Below are 23,070 nucleotides of genomic sequence, written 5' to 3' on the forward strand. Positions count from 1 at the left end.
ATTAACTTTTAACCTGACCGCTAATTTGAAAAACATACTTCAAAACCTTTAACTTCCATTAAATTAGAGCTGTTTGGGAGCTGAAAGAGCTGCTTCCTGCTGAACAAAATAATCTGGATGAGTCAAAAGAGTCCCATCACTATGAGCGTTTACTGGTTTACCAGAGAAAGAAGAGGGATCCACACTCTGCTCTTGCTCTTAAATGATAAGATGGATGGCAGTCAACTTGAGCAAGATCATAGCCTTTGTAGATTCAAAGTTATCTGTGGATCTTTATGAATATAATGTGTTTGGATAAAATACTTTTGTGGACTTGGATTGTTGGGACCTTGTCAGTTGCAGCAGGAGGTACCCTTCATAGGTCTTAACCAAGCGGCAACCTCCGGTCTAAAAATATGAGTCAATGCAGAAGTGTTAAAAGTTGCAGTTCATCGAGGATCCGCTTGAGGCTGGCTCCTGAAGTACCGGAAGTCACATACACATGAATGGGGAAAAGACGATCTTTGCAGCATTAATAAACATGTTTACAGCCTGGTACAAAAGATGAGTGTAGTCTGAATAGCTAATTTCTCGACGTCCTCTTACTGTGAGGGGGGTGAATTTTTTTCTAATTCAGCAATTTCAAAGATATTGAGATTACTAGTCTTCCAATGAGAGGCACAGCTGCCTGTGGGAACACTGCAGCTGTTGGCTAGGAGGCTCAAAGCCCGCCTCTTTACGTCACACTGGCTCGACAGAAGCAATATGGCTGCCGCTGCCGATTGGTTTCAAAACAGCTCTTCAGAAACAGATGGGTGACGTCACAGATACTATGTCCATATTTTTTACAGTCTATGGTCTTAACATTTATGTTAACTCCAATTACTTTAGAACTTTAGAACTGAATTAACAAATGAACTGCTATGAAAGTTCACATAGTGTTAAGCTGAGTAACGGTTAACAGAGTTACATTTTTGATTAACTATGCCCACCTCTGCAAGTTTCAATTTGTAAACTGTGTCCTCATGTAGCAGAAAGTAACAATGAATGACTCTGAATGACAAGCAATGTTTATCCAACCCAAAAAACAGACGGTGACTGCTAAGATGCAAAATTTGAGGCTCCAGAAACGTAGTTCTGAAACTAGCGGCTATCATCACGGAGGCTAAATAATCATTTGTGTTCTATGTCTGATGCACATATGGGTATGTGTGGAGCCTTCTTGCTGTACTCCACGTTAATTTCTTCTGCATTTCTGCACATTTTCCAGAAGCTTGCGAATATGGACCATGCGTTGTAGTCCTACCAAAAGTCATGGGGGGCAGTGTCTAGCAGTGTTGACAGCAATTCAAGCCGGATCAGAAAAACAGAACAAAGAAGAATGCTTTTGGAAAATGTCTGATCTATTGAGGAAAATAGTATAGGTACTACTCGGACAATTAGAATATTGTGTAAAAGTTGTTTTATTCAGGCAATTCAACATAAAAGGTGAAACCAATACATTTTATAGACTCATTACATGCAAAGTGAGATATCTCAAGCATTTCTTTGTTGTAATTTTGCTGATTATGATTTACAGCTTATTAAAACCTCAAACCCAAAAACTCAGAAAATTAGAATACTGTGAAAAGCTTCAGTATTGTAGGCTCAAAGTGTCACACACTAATCAGGTAAGTAATCCAAAACACCTGCAAAAGGGTCCTGAGCCTTTAAAAAGTCTGTGTCTTGTATGGTTTAGAAGAATTCACAATCATGGGGAAGACTGCTGATCTGACAGTTGTGCAGACCACCAAACCATCATTGACTCCCTGCACAAGGTGGGTAAGACACAAAAAGTGATAGCAAAAGAAGCTGGGTGTTCTCAGAGTGCTGTCTCAAAGCGCATTAATGGACAGTTAAGTGGAAGGCAGAAGTGTGGAAGAAAACGGTGTACAAGCCGGAGGGATGACCGCAGCCTGCAGAAGATGGTCAGGAAAGGGCCATTCAAAAGTGTGGGGGAACTTCATAAGGAGTGGACTCAAGCTGGAGCTGCTGCTTCAAGAGAAACGACACGCAAGCGGATGCTGGACATGGGCTTCAAATGTTGAATTCCTCTTGTCAAGCCGCTCCTCACGAGCAAGCAACGCCAGAGGCGCTTTAGCTGGGCTAGAGACAAGAAAGACTGGACTGTTCCCCAGTGGTCCAAAGTCCTCTTTTCTGATGAGAGCAAGTTTTGCATCTCATTTGGCAACAAAGGTCCCAGAGTCTGGAGGAAGACCGGAGAGGCATAAAGTCCAGTGTTAAGTTTCCCCAGTCTGTGATGACTTGGGGATCCATGTCAGCTGCTTGTGTTGGTCCTCTGTGCTTTATCAAGTCCAGCATAGACGCAGCGGTCTACCAGGACATTTTAGAGCACTTCACGCTTGCTTCAGCGGACCAGCTTTATGGGGCTGCGGACTTCATCTTCCAGCAGGACTTGGCACCTGCCCACACTGCCAAAAGTACAAAATCCTGGTTCAACAACCATGGGATTACTGTGCTTGATTGGCCTGCAAACTCACCTGACCTGAACCCCATAGAAAATCTGTGGGGCATTGCCAAGAGAAAGCTGAACGTGAAGAGACCAAACAATAAAGAAGAGCTCAAGGCCGTGATTGAAGCATGTTGGTCTTCCATAACACCAGAGCTATGCCACAAACTGGTAGCATCCATGCCATGCCGGATTAAGGCAGTCATTCGTGCAAAAGGGGCCCCAACCAAGTACTAAGTACAGATGCAAGATTTTACTTTCAGAGGCCTGACATTTTTGTATTTAAAATCTTTTTTTTAATTGATTTCAAGCAATATTCTAATTTTCTGAGTTTTTGAATTTGAGGTTTTCTGAAGCTGCAAGTCCTAATCAGCAAAAACAAAACCAATAAAAGCTTGAAATATATTGATTCACATACTCTTGTCTATATAATATGAACATTTCACCTTTTATGTTGAATTGCCTGAATAAAACAACTTTTACACGATATTCTAATTTTCCGAGTAGTAGCTGTATGTCAGTTGGTTAGAAACGATAAACATGAATATGTCGTTTAATGCCTTCGCACAGACAGACGACTGCGACAGAACAGCTGGGTGAATATTGACAGCAGGTTTTGTCTGGCGCCTTCTAGTGGACACGTTGTTTAACCTCTATCCCATTGTAGGTTCAGGAAGCATAAATGAGCCTCAAGTCCACTGCTCATAAACAGTCTGTGAGATCAACACTCACTTTTGATTTGTTAAAGGTGACATATCACGCTTTTTTCATCAATATATATTGGTCTAAGAGGTCCCCAAAACATGTCTTTAAAGTTTATGCTCAAAAAAACACTTGGAAATCAGATTTTGGCATGCCTGAAAAGTCCTCTTCTTCATTCCTCATCAGAACACTCTGTTTTCTCTCTGACCACGCCCCCTCAGGAAGTGGATGTGCCTCGGCTCTCCAGCACGTTGATCTAATGTTTACATGTTGGCTGAATATACACGGCTGCTCAGAGATCGCGTTACTTCAACCCTCTGAATCTGATCCTGACGGAGAGGCGCCTGTAGCAGGACCTTTCTGAACCATTGGTCATAGATTTAGTGTTTCTTGTTGTTTTATTTGTCAGTATGTCGACGTGTGTCTTGGTTCACAGCTACAGCTACAGCTATGAACATGTAGCTATGTGGCTATGCCAATTAGCGCTAGCACTTATCCATGATAAATAAAAATCATCCACTAGATCTTCAAATCTGCAGACATGGGGAGTAAAACCGACCTCTACCAGAAAGGCAGCAGGACCTTTCTGAAGGATTGGTCACAGATTCTGTGTTTCTTGTTGTTTTATTTGTCAGTATGTAGACATGTGTCTTGGTACACAGCTACAGCTAGGACATGTAGCTATGTAGCTATGCTAACTAGCGCTAGCACTTATCCATGATAAATAAAAATCATCCACTAGATCTTCAAATCTGCAGACGTGGGGAGTAAAACCGACCTTTGTGTTTATTAAGACAGCCTACAACTAGCATGCCTCCCTCCTAAGCTCCTTGTTAGCACACATTTGTGCAGGTAATGAAAAACAGAGGGGGGATTCAGTATTATTTTATACAGTCTATGGGCTGAACAAGCTCCGAGCTCTGACTCCGTGACAGACCGGATATTGTTGTTACGTAACAAAAACACGGAAGTCTGAAACGGCTCGTTTCACACACATTTACAGAAAGGTGTAGAAATCAAAACAGGGGCAGAATGGATTTTTTTCATTCTCGGGGGTTTGTAGACATGCCAGGGAAACATATTTCAGGTAGAGAACCATTAAAAAGTCCATTTTGCATGATATGTCACCTTTAAATGAAGGCTGTTATGAGCAAACTCCTCATGCTAACATTCTTGTGAAAGCCTCATGCACAATGCTTCTGAATAGCCTACCATGCAAAACTTCAAGTTTTGGTCATGGTTGGACAGCTTTTTGGACAGTCAATTTAACTTTGCTTACAGGACCTAATATATGCTGTGCATACTTTTTACCCAGCATAGTCATGTATTATACCAGAGAACAGTATGAAGGGTCAAGGGAGTTGGTCTGTAAAATAAGAAAAAGTGCGTTTGTATTTTGATTGATGCTTTTGCCAAATTTAAGATTACTCTGATGATCAAAGACGCCAGTACTGTCTCTATCTTTTAGTTGACTGTTCTTTTTTTCATCCATGCCTTGATATATTGACGTCTCAGTCTAGTGCCATCTCTTTATAATCCCTGCTCAGGCATCACCTGTTATTGTTCTGGGAGACAGTTTCCTCCAAATCAGATTTCTCTCATAGAAACCTTCATTTTTCATTCCCTGTATTTTGATTCCCCTGTATTAAGTTGATAAGAATAGTGACACAGTCTCTATGGAGCAGCGATAACAGCCCCATGCACTTTAAGTCAGAGGAAAACTTACTTTCAGACTTTCTGTATGAACAAGGAGGCAATGACGGGCGTATTTATTGCATCAGTCTCATTAAAATTGAAAGAGTAACTCTGTTTATCTTCTTGTCATTTGAGTAAATAAATGAAAGGTAAGTTGTAGTAATCCGTCCACCAAGGAAATCACTTTGTGGGTGCACTTTGTTTGATTTAGTATAAAGTATTTGTAGTTTCAAAAATGTTCCTTTTTTGCAGAGTCTGGTACTGAATGTACAGATACATTATGTTGTTGCTCTTGTCTTCAGTTATGATCAGGGGCAGAGGCCAGCTCAAGCGCAGAGTTAAAGGCAACAGCGTTGTGTTATTGGGCAGAAGCCAACTTGTTGAGGCAACTCTGTCTTTATAGAAAAATAACACAATGACTATACATTAGAGTCCAACACATTCCTGCACCTACACAAATATTAACACATTGGGATCTACTTTTGTATGTTCCATGTTGTTATTCTGATATATAGTTGAGGTCAAAATGATTAGCCCCCCTTGTGAAATCAGATAAAACCCTTGATTTCTCCATGAAAATGACCATTAAAAACAAGTGTTTATAGCTTATGTGTTCCCAAAATAACAAAGACAAATGTTCACAATGTTTGATTTGGATTTTTTTATTGATGCAATGAATTAAAACAAGGAAAGGTAAAAATGGCATGTCCAAAATTATTAGCCCCCTGGCCCTAAGTAGTCAATAGTGCGCCTGTTCTGAGCCATACGTGACAACAACCTCTCCAAATAGTTCTTTACAAGGTTGGCACATGTCTCTGGAGGGATTTTGGCCCATTTTTCCAGCTGGTCCAAAATACATGGTTTCTGAGCATGGACATTCACTTTGAGTACCCGCCACAGATTCTCAACAGGATTTAGATCTGGGCTCTGTACGGGCCACTCCAGGACCTTGGTTTTGGTGTCCTTTAAGAACTGTTGGACCAATTTTGACGTAAGCTTTGGATCATTGTCTTGCTGGAAGACCCAGCGCCGACCAAAGCCTATAGACTAAGAGCAGAGTTCTTCACATTATCCTTCAAAATGTCAACATAACTTTCTTTTTTCATGATGATATGCACCAGAACAAGATTTCCTGTGCCTGAGGCTGCAAAACAGCCCCACAGTAAGATGCTCCCTCCACCATGTTTAATTCTGAGGCCCATGTTTTAAGGGTTGAAGGACTCTCCCTTTCTTGGCCAAACATGAACAACATCCATGTGCCCAAAAAGTTCCATCAGACCAAAGGATGGACTTCCAAAACTCATCTTTACCTTTCAAATGTTCACGGGCAAACCTCAGTCTGGCTCTGATGTGCCGCTCTTTGAGTAAAGGGGTTCTTCTGGGACGATGGTCCTGAAGCCCACTATGATGAAGATCCCTCACAACTGTGCTCCTTCAAACATCAACTCCAGAGGAGGTCAAGTCAACAACAATCATCTTGGAAGATGTCCGGGGCTTCTTGCAGACATCTTTGACTACTTTCCTCCCCAAAGTTCTTGAAATCTTGCGGTTTTCTACCACACCCAGGTTTGTTTCTAACAGAGTTTGTCTCCTTGTACTTTGCAATGATGCAACATACAGCTATTCTAGACACTGTAAGACGCCTGGAAATTACAGTATAGCCTTCCCCTTATTATGAGCCTCAAATATCTTCTTTCTGAGCTCAAGACTGATTTCCATTGTCTTTGGCATGGTTAGTAAGAGTAGTCTCTCTCAATAACCTCTTCAAGTGCTCTGTTTGGAGTCCCTTAAGTAATTCTCAATGCTGTTTGAATGCTCAGGTGTTGTTAGGAAGCAAATTGACCTACAGGTGTTGTTAGGAAACAAACTGACTGCTCAGGTGTGTTTTAAAAGTAAAAATTCACATGGGGGCTAATAATTTTGACCACCCCATTTTTCACCATATTTGATATAAAGTTATCCTAAAAATGTATTTTACATTCCAAAATGTACCAAAGCTACTTAAGAACACTGGTGAATATTTCCTTATATCAAGTTTTATCAATGATTCAAACATTGGGCAGAATTTAAGGAAAATGTTCCAGAATTCCTGGGAGGCTAATAATTTTGACCTCAAGTGTATAATACCTTCACATGGTTACTTGTCAGAGTACTAACACAGAAGATAACACTTTAACATCGCTCTATTAGTTTCTGCATTTATTCTACATTATAAATCAAATAACCCACCGATAGGGCCCCAAATGTCCCCCTATGCCCAAGCATGAAGACAGATGGGCAATGAGAGCAAGTACATCACAGTGGTTATCAAGTGGGCACCTTCTTTTACTAGTGTTTTTTTTTTGTTTAAGTTAGGCCCACAGCAGCTAAAGGAGGCTCAATAGTTAGCTTTGGGTTCCTGAAGCCACCCTCCTCCATGCCAGCTCCCACTTTCCATCGTGTTCACATCCAGAACCTTGTTACAGTACAACACAGCTGATACAGCATCACCACGTTCAACAGACTCAGGCTCAACACATGCAAACTCCAGGTAGTGACAACACTGATACTACCTGCCCTTTTACATGCAGACACTAAAGGCCCCACAACCCAAACATGAGGACAGATGATGATGGGCAGTGAGAGCCAGTAAATCACTGAGGTTGTCAAAAGCTGTTGTGAATTTAATTTGAACAGGGAATGTTTAACCTTTTCAATAAAACAGGCTGTCCTTTCTTCATTCATTCAGCTGTAGGAGTTTCGAGAGCATATCGCTTGTAAAATGGTTTGTTTGAACCATTAAAGCGAATGTGCACAGGGTGAAGGAGGCACCACCTCCACCTCATTATGAGCTAGAAAAACCCTGAACTCTACCCACTCAATGGTTTATATAAATTAATGAATCAGAACATATGAGAATGATTCACCAAAGTAAAAATAAACATACCATAGTAAACGATTCACAGAAGATCAGTCATCGCGCATTTAAAGAAATAAAGAGACCAATTCAGTTAAGAGCAGTGCACAGCCCTGACCCCAAACCATTCAACACACAGCCTCTATTTTCTCCATTTTCTATCTATTCCTTATCTGGACACACTAACTGAGCTCAATAATTAAATTCAGTAATTCATTTTCACATCTGAAATCAGGCACCGGCCTCAGGGATGTTTCTTTTCTGCACTGATCAACAGAATGAAAAGAAAGTAAAACAAAAAGTGAAACAAAGAGGTTGAAAAGTAATTAGTATGTGGTGGCGTATATGTGAGGTGCTTTTCAATTGATTGCAGCATTGATCTGGTGAAATTAGAGTCGTGGAGGAGCCCAAATGTGATTGCAAAAAGTGTTTCACTCTTGCTTTACTGCTGGGAATAGTTGCTCCATGCCTCTGAGTGCCATCTCTGCACTTATACACACACAAATATACATATTGATGCTACATCACAGAGAGGTATTTGTTGTAGCAAGGTTCATGTTGGTGTCAAAAAAGATTCATCCCAGAAACACATTCTGAAAATCTACTATAGCAATGCACCATTATCTCCATTGCAGTCATTGTATGATCACACAATTGGGGGTCACATGGACTCAGGAACAAGAGGTGTGACTGAATTATTTCCTTCATTCAAGATGGATGTGAAGTGTTGGTTGTAACAGCTCTGGCTTTTCCTGTGATTGTGCTGGTTTTGAATAAACTTTTAATCTTAAAGTTTCCTACATATCCTACAGTTATGTCCTGCGGACAATACAGTCCAACATCAGCTGCAGCAGCCATTTGAGGCTGCTTATAATCATACGCCTAATAGTAAGCCAACTCCATTTGAATCTATAATGATTACTCTGTCTGCATCTGTAATGCCTAAGTAGAGGTAATTTAGGGATCCAGGACAAAAGAGGCTTAGTAGCCTGTGTGGAAGAGTCACGCATAAATTCAGCAGCACAGACAGCATCTGTAATTTTACCATCAAATTGCAGGCAGGAATACACAAGTCGGACTGGGGTTCTTTCTGCTTTTCAGGTGAGATAAATACAAGCAATTATCTAATGATCCTTCAAATAGCTTCCTTAGACCACAAGTGGAAGCAGTTTGATCAATGTGCCCTATGTACTCCTGGAGAAGCTACATAATAAAGAAACACAGCACAGCTTCCCCTCTTGCCTGACTTGGGTATTGATCTGCAGGGAAGTGTGCTGCTTGCAGAGTGTGAGCTGAAATTACTAAACACTCTGCAAACGGAGTAAACGAGCGGCACATCACTGATCTTCCCGGGCAGAGCTACTGCAGCGGTTGTTGAGGCAGAGAGACAGCAGTGACAAAACATGATCACAGTGCTCTGCATGTAATGAGAGTACCTTGTTTTCAGTGAAAAACAAACGGGTCTCTTTGCTAGAGTGGAGTGACAGATGTTTATGTCAGGCTGTTAGAGTAACTAGACCTGCATTTTGAATGTGACTCACGTGTGAGCCATTGACAAATGACTGTAGAAGAGTTCATCTTTGGGTCTGTGCTAAAAGGTTTGCATTTAGACAGACAGTGGTGGTTTGTCAAAGGGTCTGTCTTTTCCAGGCTGTCAGACTAAAGCTTCAATCCTGAATTACAAATGTGTGCTATTGTGTGTAAAGAGTCAATCCACTCGATTATGTTTTTCCCTTTCACTCACAGATAAAAGTCTTATCTGTCAGTTGAATGGGTCTTAGCGGGGCAGAGGAAGAGGCCACGACTATACAACCAGACTAAATTAACAGTAACATTTTAAGTGCTTTAACAGAGGTCTAAAACTGCATATGCAGCATACCTGGGAACACTGCCAGCCACCTGTCGAGGGGGACGGGATTGTTAATAAGAACTGTCTAGAAGTCCAACCAGCCAGAATTCTTTAGTAATCATTCAAATCTTAACCATTGACAGTATATTAAACAGAAAATCCACCTTCATCTCCTCTTATTGTTAAATATGAAGCCAACAGAGCACCTTCATGGATGCTGACATGTTGTGCTGGTGGAGCCAAAGCATGTGCAGAAGCGACCTGGCTGATTAAGTCTTAGAATTGACATCTTTTACTTATTGCTAAAACAGAAAGACTCCACAGGTGGGTGCAGTCCACAGCAGAACAGATTGTATGTTTGTTTTGAAGCAGACTTGCATGGCTTTAGGAAATTCAGTGAATCTTGTGTTGGTGTTCTTCATCATCTTCCTCCTTCAGACGTTAAGACGTGGGATGTGGGATTATAAACATGATGTAGTTGGAGTTTATGACCTATACTGCCTCCAGTCAGTAGGGGGAGCTAAAAGAATTAGGGCTTCACAGTCTAAACACTTGTGGTATTCATTTTAATACACAGTCTATGATCTTTACTGGTTGGTAAATACACATTCCTTGCAAATTTACACACGTAAATGTTATTAGAATTAACAAATAAACAAAATCAAAATAATAAATCAATTATTTAAGTAACTATTTGGTTCCAACACTACTGAAACATGTCATTATTTTTTAAGAGTGTTCAGAGAACTGCTAAATAATCTTTTGAAAAGACAATTTGTTGAGAAGACTTCAAATGCAATTTTTTGAAATCACTAATAGTGTAACCAAACCATCGTCCAACGTGAGTCATATGAAAGAGTGACTAAAAGGATTCATCAACAAACACAAAGGTATCTTTTAGATGAAAGCAGGTGTGAGCAGATACAGGTTAATTATTTTTGGGGAAAGACTTTCTTGAACATAATTTTAACTGGTCTCTGCATAATGAAGGTAGAAGCAAAGCAATTTTAGGAATAATGTAGTCTCACTAACTAAAAAACATTGAGTAATTGAATGTGATATTTTGGTTGCAGGGATCTCTGCCAATGTTCAAAGACACTGACACTCCCTTTGTCTACCATCGTAGGAACAAGAATGTAAACCTAATCAGTGTCCAGCCCAAACTCATTTCCATTGCATGTCTATAGAAAGGCCTTCTTAAATAAAGGCAACTTTAAAATACATAAGAAATACAAATTTGGAAAAATATGCAAAACAGTACAAAATGACTCGACATTTGAAAACATAAACACAATTAAACATAATAATTTAGAGAACAAATCGCAGAAGTCAAGAGACAACACAAGATACACATTTATAAATACCTAAAATACCATGAAACAAGAAGCACCACAGCGGTGTCTTCATCTTCATCCCCTAATGAGAAAAGCTGTTCATCCACCAGAGATGTACCTATAAGTGCTGCTTCAGATTCCCCCTATAGAGTTCAAGTGGAGCCTTTACATTTAAGCTTCATGGCAGACTGATTACGTCCTGAGGAGCTTAAGTTAGTGGAAGAAAATGATCAAAACTTAAAGCTTTCAATTTGGGGGAAAAAAAAAAACACTGAAACAAGTATAAACACTATTTTAGTATTTATATTACTATTTTAAATACTATTGAATTTGTACAGCATTACTGTTTAGTATAAATGTCTTAAATGTAATGCCACAGCAATTTTTAATGTTGATCAAAAGATCCTGAAAGGCTTACATGATGTTGTACGTCATATGATGGAATCAGTCGTTCCTGTAAGAGCAGCTGAAATGTTTCCAAAGAATGTAGAGTAAAACCAGGTAAAAAGACCAGACTCTCTAGAAAAGTTTCACTTTCAGGCACATCAGTGGTTTGGAGTTGTACTCTTATGTGTAAGGCCAAACATGAGTTCAAAGCTGAAGTTCAAAGGGCTGCTCCAAGACACGGACAAAACTGTGGAGGAATTTTGAGCAAAGACTGAGCTCAGTTTGGTACGTAGGGACTGATAAGAAATATATGTTGGTTGTTTTGATTTATATATGAAGGGTGTATTTATTATTTAATATAGAAATGTATTCAATTGGTCAATTCACTGTATCATATCGGATTGAATTCATAAGCAGTACTTCTTTGACTTTCTGGGTAGATGTTTTGTTTGTACTGTTCAGGTTGTAGCTCTTTCATTGTTCAGGGAAACATCACTTATCGCCCTAAAAGCTTTAAACACAGTTGTAAAAGCATTACTGCCTAAGCTGCTGTCAAGGATGCACTCATTCCCCTCACACTCAGTCTTTATCAACTGATTTAAAAGCCAGCTACTGACACTTGCTCGCTCAAAATTCGATTAGGGCTTAACCATGTTGGTTGACGTGATGCAGACCTGGGCCAAAACAGCCAGGACAAAGAGTGTTAAGGTGTTGAGAACTTGTGCTTACTGTGTCTGGATTTACTGAGGATTGATCATAAGGAGGGGACGTTTGTTTCTCCACCACTGCAGCCCTGCCTCATAACTTCCCCTGAAACACTTTCAAAGTTGATTAACTCCAGATACTTTAAGTGTGATAGGAGATTGCTGGAGAGAAGTCACACTGGCAGGAAGTGGTATGCATGTCTTTATGTTTATATTATGTGTCGTGGTTAGCTAAGTTGTTCTGTATGCAGCTCTTAATGACTCTGCTGATGAACACCTGGGGCTCTCAATGAAAGCAGTTATTAAAGGCTGACATTAAACATTGTATGTGGTTCATGTTGTGTGTTCAGTATATGTGACATTACCTTGTTATGTCTCATTATTGTGGTATGAGGACCGAAGCTGAGAACTGAGAAATGTTTTTCTTGTTGCTGCAGATGTCAACGCTTATTGAAATGAACATTATTTTTGAAAGAAGAAATGAAACAAATCTGGGTTTAGCCTGATGTTTTAATCACAGACCCCATGTACGGAGGCGAAGCAGGAACAAAAATATAACTTGAAAAATATATATACATGTTACACTCGTGGAAAAAGTGAAGAAAGAATCTTGAGCGTGATCGTGTTGTGTTTCCTCATCCAGAGCGTTTAATAGAATAATGTAAAGATCGCGATCTCCCTGCTCTACAGGTGGAGACCGAAGCAATCGATCACAGATGAACATCTGACACAGACTACTAAGTAGATCACAGATCAACATGAATAAATCTTACTTTTAAACAATAGAAAACATAGTAAACAGTATATTTAAATACTCTTAGCGTAATTACTGTTTGTTTTTAACCATTAACTGACTTTATGTATTTCAAATGACTTAACTGTTTCTAGATGATTTTTAATCACTCTCTAGAACTTATGAAATCATTTTGTTTTTAGACACAATGTAGATTTTAGCTTTTTTATAAACAATGAACTTAATAAACTGTTTTTAAACTCTTTTTAACTTATATAATGCTTTTTAACCTTTTTAACTTATATAATGCTTTTTAACCTTTTTAACTTATATAATTGCTTTTTAACCTGTCACACATATACACAAACCATTGAATCTCTACCAAAACTGTTATCTGATTTTGAAGGCATGTGCAGTGTGATTTTATCAGACCCTCATTGATGCCTGCCTGAGGTGTTGCTTTTAAGTCTCTCTTACTCTATACTGTATTGACCTGAATCTAAGACAAGTTTTAATCTTTGAAATACATCTGAAAGAAGTGGGATCATCAGGTTTAATGAATAATTATCAAGTACATCCCATAGACTGCAGGTTACTTTCATTCTTACCATAAGTGCTTCATTTATGACATTTTATTCCATTTAAACCATAGACTGTATAAAATATGGACGCAGTATCAGTGATGTCTCCCATCTGTTTCTGAAGCGCTGTTTTGAGGCCAGTCGGCGGCGGCAGCCATATTGCTGCTGTAGAGCGATTGTGACGTAAAGAGGCGGGCTTTGAAACTCCTAGCCAACAGCTACAGTGTTCCCGCCTGTCAATCAAGTCAGCTGTGCCTCTCATTGGAAAACTCGTAATCTAAATATCTTTGAAATTTCCGGGTTAGAAAAAATTCACCCCCTGTACAGTGTGTGCCGATCGAGAAGTGATCTATCCAGACTACACTTGTCTTTTGTACCAGACTGTGAACATGTTTATTTCTGCTGTAAAGATCGTCTTCTTTGAATTGATGTGTATGTGGTTTGGTGTACTCCTGGAGCCAGCCTCAAGCGGATCCTCGATGAACTGCAGTTTTTAGCACTTCCGCTTTAGACTCATATTTTTAGACCAGAGGATGCCGCTTGATTTAAAGGTGACATATCACGCTTTTTTCATCAATATATATTGGTCTAAGAGGTCCCCAAAACATGTCTTTAAAGATATGCTCAAAAAAACACTTCGAAATCAGATTTTGGTCTGCCTGAAAAACCCTCTTCTTCAGCCCTCCTCAGAACACTCTGTTTTCTCTCTGACCACGCCCCCTCAGGAAGTGGGTGTGGCCTCGGCTCTCCAGCACGTTGATCTAATGTTTACATGTTGGCTGAATATACACGGCTGCTCACAGATAGCGTTACTTCAACCCTCTGAATCTGATCCAGAATCTGATCCTGACGGAGAGGCGCCTGTAGCAGGACCTTTCTGAAGGATTGGTCACAGATTTAGTGTTTCTTGTTGTTTTATTTATCAGTATGTCGACGTGTGTCTTGGTACACAGCTACTAACATGTAGCTATGTGGCTATGCTAATTAGCGCTAGCACTTATCCATGACAAATAAAAATCATCCACTAGATCTTCAAATCTGCAGACGTGGGGAGTGAAACCGACCTCTGCCAGAAAGGCAGCAGGACCTTTCTGAAGGATTGTTCACAGATTCTGTGTTTCTTGTAGTTTTATTTGTCAGTATGTAGACGTGTGTCTTGGTACACAGCTACAGCTACGACATGTAGCAATGTAGCTATGCTAACTCCTGTAGCACTTATACATGGTAAATAAAAATCATCCACTAGATCTTCAAATCTGCAGACGTGGGGAGTAAAACCGACCTTTGTGTTTATTAAGACAGCCTACAACTAGCATGCCTCCCTCCTAAGCTCCTTGTTAGCACACATTTGTGCAGGTAATGAAAAACGGAGGAGGGATTCAGTATTATTTTATACAGTCTATGGGCTGAACAAGCTCCGAGCTCTGACTCCGTGACAGACCGGATATTGTTGTGACGTAACAAAAACACGGAAGTCTGAAACGGCTCGTTTCACACACATTTACAGAAAGGTGGAGAAATCAAAACAGGGGCAGAATGGATTTTTTTCATTCTTGGGGGGTTTATAGACATGCCAGGGACACATATTTCAGGTAGAGAACCATTAAAAAGTCCATTTTGCATGATATGTCACCTTTAATGCTTGACAATTCAAGTTGAAATACATTAAATGTTTGTTTGTTTGTTTTTATCATTATTGCCAGTTAAAATTGTTTTCTTTTTTAAAACAAGATTTGTCCCTCCAAAAGTGTTTTCCCTAAAATAAGTCTTGTGAAGGAGGGGGTCATCATATAATCAGGGTTATCCTGTGTTCTGGCCAACATGGTATACATTCTGATTAATAAGTATCACTATTTTGAAGTGTAATGCAGGTTGTTTCCATGTGAGCCTCTTTAGAGACACAGGTGCAGTTTGTTTTGGATGTAAGTGATTTTCATCGTCATATTCTGATAGTGTTTTTGTGTTTCTTTGTGTCTGATCAGATATCGGACGTTTGTCTCAGAGGACGCCGGCCCCAACACACTTGTTGCCACGGTGCTGGCAAAGGACCCCGACGGGGATGGGATAACATATAAGATTACAACCGGAAACGAGGAGGGCAACTTTGTGATTGACAATCAAAAAGGTAAGACAAACTGTTCTGATGATTTGTCTTCTGAGGTCAACATTAGGTCACATTCAATGGGTGAGATGGCGCTTAACTTACATGTTCATGTCAAAGTGAAGGGGAAAAAACTGAGGAGGGTTTGTAAGTTTGTATTTTCTCAATCACTTGGTTACAGGGATTTGAATTTAAAGAAGACACACTAAAGCTTAGATGAATATTGTTTTTCCTGAGGGGGAATTTGCCTTAGATGATAGAGCAAAGGAGCATACTAGTTTGTGAAACCTGCTGTTAACATAAAAATAACACATTACACAAGATGGCAACAACAAAACATCAAGTACAGGAATAAAAAATAGATGCAAGTGAGTTCCTTATGCAGGCTGATGTAAAACCTTATTAAACATAGACCAATGGCTAAACCTGGCACACAGGCACTCAACATGAGCATACATCAGTCATTGTCAGCATGTCTGCCCTGTTATTTGTATGAACAGTGAAGGGACTGCACCCCCTGCACCCTTTTTCAGCTGGAGGACCAGTGCCATGCCCAAGGTGACCTCAGCAGTGCCCTGGAAGTGATCTGACACCTCTTAAGTGACAAAGCCCCATTCCTATACTTCAGTCTGTACTGTGACTTGAACGAGCGACCCTCTGGCTCTTAATCCAAGAACCTATAGACTGAGCTACTTCTGCCCAAAAAATACATATACTATATATATGTACATATTTCTGGTAACATATCTTATAGCCATGCATAACTAACAATCCCTGCAGAAAAGGGCAACCTCTCTGACTTGGTCTTTGTGGCTTTGCACTGTTTGGGGACAGGACTAATTTGGGACAGCATGGTGAATCAAGGCCTGACTGCCTCTTACTAACCTTTAAAGTACAGCTCTCTCAGTCCCAGTGTACACAGAGAGGATCTGACCAAAAGCAACCCAGCATACTGGGCTGGTCTCAAGCAGGAAAAATGAAGAATTCAATTAAAATTAAAATAAAAACAGATGGATGAATAGAAAAGTGACAACACATTTAAGATGGATAAATAAATAATCTTGAATACGGCTGAATGGAGCTGTCCCCATATTCTCCTCTCCTCCCTGAACTTTAATTTACCCTCACAAACCTACTACCATCAGTTGTACAAAAACATATCTTTAAGAGTTTATTTTCATTTCCCTCACGTTCCCCTGCTAATTACTTAAGCTTATCTTTGTTTCTATCCTCTTTGTTCTTCTTGTTTCTCCCTATTGCCTTGTCATGTCATCATCCTGTTAATCACTTGTCTTGCAGTCCTAATAAACACTACAGAAAACGACCCAACCCCTCGAAAATATTTCAGGAGAAAAAGTTAATGCTTTAGTCTAAATGTATGTGTTTGCTCCTACTTCTCATCCTCTAGATGACCTTTTTGAAACAGGCTTTCAACCTCAGCAGCAATAAGATACTCCCTGGTGGATTTAAGGGTCGCACAGAATATGCCGTCAAATGATGACGGAAAAAGCAAAAATATACAATGTTTACAGATTTTAATAGCCAATATCAATTGAGCTAATGCAAATGTAATTTATTTCATTAGAATCAATCAAGAAAAAAGAAAGTCTTTGTTTGCTTCCAGGATAGATCCACACTTTAAGGCTAGTTGTTTGCTTTCAGCAGATTATTGTGAGACATATCTGCAAAGAGCTTATAGTGAGGCATCATTAAGCAAATGTCAGGTAGAGCACAGGTGAAATTATCATATTTACTGTATTTTTAACCCTTTTGCAAGTCTCCTGTTTCACCAACTGCGTTGTCTTGCAGAAAAAAAATACATTAATTAAATGCTAGAACTAGTCACCAGAAATACAGCCTTCAATATACCTGTGTGAGGTATATTTATAAGAGACACTGAATGTTCACTGCCTCAGTATGTATTACGGATGGGGCTCATAACTTCCTTTATTAAGGAACAGCTTTACTACTTTTAAAAAACAAAACAAATCAACAAACGTATCAATTCTGCTATTGAATCTCATTGGTCCCATGAGGTGACTGCATCTCGAGTTAGGTCACCTAATTTAAATCAAATCATTGGTGCACAAGCATTAGGGTTGCAAAAGGGTGGAAAGTTTCCGGGAAATTTCCATGGGAAGTGAAGCTGGAACTTTTGGAAATATTCCTAACTGGAATCTTTCCATGGGAATTAACTGTGAATTGTGGGTAATTCAAAGGAAAGGTATCATATCCAAGCATAAATATTTGTTTTATTATAAGCAGACATCCATCCAAAACAATACAATTAAAACAGATTTATTTGTAAGTAGAACTTTATCAAGTGTGAAATATTTTATTGAACAATCAATTCTTTCATTGAAGAACACAAATTAACAAAATGCAATCCCAACAAAGTTCCATTCAAAATGTTAAATGAAAAGAGCCGCTCTCCCTCCAACAAAGTCCCATTCAACATGCAAATAAAAAAGCATCTTCCCTCAAGCTTCTCAAGCCTAGCTTCTGCATTTTTGCTAAACCCTTTCAGGCAATGGGCTCCTCCTGGGTCTCATCAACATCCTCCATGTTCACTTCCTCTACATCCAACTCCAACTCTTCCTCTTCAGTGTCACTGTCCAGCCTTGTTGAGGATGGCTCTGCATAGATATTCAACTTAACTTGCATGAAATCTGGTTGTTTTAGTCAGGATTATGCTAAAAAAAACAAATTATCCAACTATATTTAAGTTCTCTATTAAGAGCAACCATCAATTTAGTAAATTCCTGGTTTATTCCCATAAATCCCCATGGAAAGTTTCCAACTTTGAAAATTCCTGGAATTTTACAACCCTAACAAGCATACTGTACTTCCTTTGTGTAATCAATTTTTTGAACAACACTGAATTACCAGCCAAGAGGTGTTAAACTACACAGAGGTACATTCTGGTGGACAGATGCTTGCAAGGATAGCCGAACTTGTGAAGAGGCCTAAAAGCTTGGCTTCTCATTACCAGAGCAACAGATAACTTGGAAGCAAAATCCAACTCATGTTGTGGGCGGCAGTGGCTCAATGGGTAGAGTCAGTTGTCTCTCAATTTGAAGGCTGGCTGTTCGATCCCAGTTCCTGCAGTCACAAAGACGCTAATTGCTCCTGCTGTGTGAATGTGTCTGAATGAGATTAGCTAATACTGATGGTCTCTTTCTATAGCAGCCTCTACCATCAGTGAGTCAATGTGGTGTGAATGGGTGAATGTGACTCAAAGTGAAAAAGTGCTTTGAGTGGTCAGAAAGACTAGAAAAGCGTACACAAGTACAAGTCCATTTATTATTGTAAAATAATTTCTTGCAAAGGGGAGGAACACAACCTCCATGGTCAAACATATCAGTGAATTATATCTAACTGCAGAACCTTAAACTGCTCTGGGTTTAATACGGGATGTCAGCTGCTGCTCCTGCTACGAAACAGTCATCCTCTCCCCCTTGGCTCGGTAGTTGTAACCAAATTTTGCAGCTATTCCTGTTAGCTACAATAGTAACACAATGCTGCTGAGTTGACCAATCAAAGGGCTTGCGGCCCACGTTGATTCCACTCGTTGTTACATTATGGAGGAGGTGCACGTCAGCTACTAGCGTAGGCCTCTGCGTAGGTACAGGAGCTACGCTGACCCCCAGCTTAGGCTACGCTGTCAATTCGACACAGAAGTATAAATCAGCCCTAAGACCTTGACATAAGGTTGCACATGTCCAAGGTCCAGTTTGACAAAGGAAAAACAAAAGTGCCATCAATAATGATAAAGCAATATCAGTTCTGTTAAAAAGGTGTTGTCTTCTCATCTTTCCACCAAACAATAGAAAAGTATTGAGAGTGGAATTGATAGACTCTGATTCCACTGGCTGTAGTTGTACAGGGCTGCTTCAGAGTGACTCACTATGAGACGTTAAGAGCTCATGACACTTAAAATACATCATGATGATGAGCTTTCTGCCTCCCAACAGTAACACATACTGAAATATAGTTCATAACACGAAACAGGGTCTACATACTGTATTGAGCCTCATGCCTTGCTCTGTGAATTATTTTTACCTTGCTGTTTAAAATGTTTGGAACCTATCTTAGAACTTGAGGCTGCTCAGAGGTCTCTTTTTAAAGTGCTGTTTATATAGAATCAGCACAAACCCTGAAAATATCCACAAAGATTGTTTTCCTCCTCAGTTATTTTCACCCTGCTTTGTTGTCTGCCCTCCCTGCAATATTTACGTACGCTGTATAAATGTAAAAGTGCTGCAGTTTGTCAAGTGTGCCCTAGAGGGTCTTGAAAATATTCTTCACGTAGTGCATATAGTATAGTTTTATGTCCTTCATCGTCTGCGCTATTCTGTGGATGGCGGTGCCTCACCAGCCGCCCTTTTACTGCGAGCAGCTTTGTCAAGGATATTTAAGTCCTGACAGGTGATGTCATGTAGACGCTGAGATAATCAGTGAGTGTGAGGAGCATTTCCACTGCGTCTTTGTAACAAAATCTCAAGTGAGGTTTACAGTCACATCTCAACCTCCTTTGAGGCAGGAGCAGAGCAACCATGCCAGAAGCAATGCGAAATAGGAAACTGCGTTAATGATGCACAGAGTGTTTGTGTATGTGTTCCTGTGTGTCTGTGTGTGTTCGCGTCTGTCTCTGTGTGTGTGGTAAGTAGGTGGGGGATGGTTCCATTTTCATATTGGTTTGGCCCCATTGTAAATTGCCACCCCATCTGAATCTGCATATCAGGTTGTAGGGTAATATGATGACTTTCACAAATTCAATTACTCCAAACTTCAAGGCACGGTTTCCTCTGTTCGCCAGTGATGACATTCACTGTCAGCTGATAGCAGCGGTCACTTTATCGAGCAGGGACGAGATTTGAAGCTTTTAACTTGATTCCATCAGTTATCAGATAATGATTGCAGGCTTGCTTTGCAAATAATGTTTGGTTCTCATTTGCATTTCCTAATATTGACTACATTTCTGCTCGTCATTGGTAATAAAGGTCAACTTTTCATTTTGAGTTTGCTTAGTTACCCAGCTGGTGCTGTATCAAACTTCAGTGTGTAAGCATAGATAAAGGACTGTTGATGTCTTGATGACCTAGCCTTTTTTTAAGCATTGTGATTTGTATATTTGTTGTCATTAACACATTGCAGTTTCTTTTTTAATTTTTAATTTTTATGCCAATCTGTCATTGTCTCTGACCTGCTCTCATTTGTTTGTGCAGCAAGTGTGTGTGTCTTTAATGCAGTTGAAAATTACAGCACAAAAACTATCATAAGTCATCTTTGGGTCACATGCACGTGTTCTCAGTCAAGGCTAGTCTCAGACATCATCGGTTCCTGCAGAGGCGTTAGGAAGCCCAGCGATGATGGCTGTTTGAGCTAAACTGGAAACAAAGATGTGAGACTGAGGCCTTCGCCTTGGTCAGTCAAATAGGCTACAATGTGCCCACCTGTCAATCAAATAAACCATGCCCTAAATTAAGCCTAATTATGCATAACTGTTACAATGTCATTTAGCAGACGCTTTTATCCAAAGCGACGTACATACGAGAACAAGAACAACACAAGCAAAGATCTAGACAAGAGGAAACAAGATCAGTATGGGTAACAAAGTGCTTCAAGTCCATTTGGGTGCAGGTACTGCCAAGCAGTGTAAAGGCAATGCACAAAGTAAAAGAGGAATTTTTTTATAAGGAATATCTACAATGAAGCAACCAAACCATTTAAGACCTTCCATTATCATCATCAACAATAACTGTAAGCCATATTATAATCAAAACAGATGCGTATTCAATAAGTTGACCTTCCGTCTACCTGCTTCTTTACAAAAAGAGGAAAAAAACAACTACGGACCAAAACTTATTTTTGTATCCAAGCTGTAAACATTTTCTCTTGTGTTATAAAAATGTGTATTTTAATAAAGGCTTCAACAGAGTTTCTGTGGCTCTTGGAGATAGTTGTTGGAGGACACTTGTCTTGAAGTACTGCATTTTTCCTTTATTGCACTCCTCCAATAGCCTTGTTTTTTCCATACTTAAGGTTGCAGCTTGGTCAAGACTTGCTGCTGTCTTTTCATGTCTATGATTCCTCCTTGGAGATGTTCTGGTTTGGGGCCTAAGGTTGGACAAAGAGGATGTTTGTCAACAAAACCCTGAGAGCTCAAGGAACAAATAACATGGAGTTTGCACTTCAGAAACCATGATCATGTTTAATTAAGTCACGTAGAGCATTTCATTCAGCATCTTGCTAAAGGTCAACATGTGGACTGAAGAAGCTGGGAACTGAACTGAACTCTAAGCCGTCAAATTAGTGGACAGTCAAGTTTTCACACTGAATCATTATTACCTGATTACCACTATTTAAACCATTTGTAACATTTGTACATATCTTAAATTTGTAAATTTGTATTCTATCTTTATTTATCTATTTTATTTTTACTTGTTTTATTTTATTTATTGAAACTTATTCTTGATTGTACTTGTGTATGGGTTGCTGCAACAACCTAATTCCCCCCCGGGATCAATAAAGTAATATCTTATCTTATCTTATCTTATCTTATCTTATCTTATCTTATCTTATCTTATCTTATCTTATCTTATCTTATCTTATCTTATCTTATCTTATCTTATCTTATCTTATCTTATCTTAGAGTCATCTATCTGTTAGTGCTCATTCATTTTACAAAGTTTTGAATCCTTCTTGGGAGGAACTGTGAGTCCATCTCAGAGCATTATTTCATTAGCTTTAATGCACAAGGTGTGCCACCCCTGACAGATTGAGACATGCACTCAGCATGACAGCATGACATCAGACAAATGCTGTTGTGTAATTTTCATTTATTGATGGTACAGAAGATTAATCACCACCGAGCTCCTCCTTTTTCCCTTAACAGCCTGTTAACACCATGTCTGAGTTGTATTATACATTTTTACTTCATCAGTCCTTTTAAAAAAGACCAGAGCAGGGCAGTGGTTCAGCTCAGTGGTTAAAATGTGCAAAGAGGCCGAGCCCTCGAAGTAAACGTTTGACTCCAACACTCGGCCCCTTGCAGCATGTTATTCCTCACTCTCCTAGTCTACCCACTGTCCTGTCCTTACATAAGAGGCAGAAAAGCTCCCAAAAATAAAAAAAGAAACCTGAAGTAGAAGTTTGGTAGAGAACAAAAGTGCTCCGTGTGGTAAAATGTTCTCCGTACATTAAATGCTGACAAAGTGAGAAAAAGTTTGATATTCTCTTTCTCCAATTCAAATCTGTGCTTCTGTGTCCTTCCTCTGTCGCTCTCTCAGTACCTGTCTCCATTAAACACACCTTTGATAGATTTAAAGCAGAACAACTCCTGACAAGTCATTTTCTCACACACACACTCATAAAGAAGTGAGAATTATGCAGATGCTCACAAAGGCACCACACACTCTGTCTGAAGCAAAGTGTGTGTGCCAAAGTGTGACACCATAATGCTTGTAATATGATCCAATATCTTGTTTCAAAGAGCCCAATATTTGGTCATTAAAACTGTTTTATGATTCTTATAATGGAAGGCGAACACATTGGATTCCTCCCACCCTCTCCAACCCATCTCATTCTCTCTCTGCTA

The 23,070-nt window shown here is 39.6% G+C and overlaps 1 protein-coding gene across 1 annotated transcript in view; it reads left to right on the top strand.

Moving 5' to 3' along the window:
• si:ch211-186j3.6 (neural-cadherin) overlaps window positions 1-23,070 on the top strand; it is a 351,776-nt gene that overhangs the window by 56,473 nt on the left and 272,233 nt on the right. Inside the window, exon 7 of the mRNA XM_034679695.1 lies at window positions 15,352-15,494. Within this exon, the coding sequence (XP_034535586.1) occupies window positions 15,352-15,494 (143 nt within the window). The remainder of the gene's footprint in view (window positions 1-15,351; window positions 15,495-23,070) is intronic.

Source organism: Notolabrus celidotus, chromosome 3 (assembly GCF_009762535.1).
Source record: "Notolabrus celidotus isolate fNotCel1 chromosome 3, fNotCel1.pri, whole genome shotgun sequence".
NCBI lineage: Eukaryota > Metazoa > Chordata > Actinopteri > Labriformes > Labridae > Notolabrus > Notolabrus celidotus.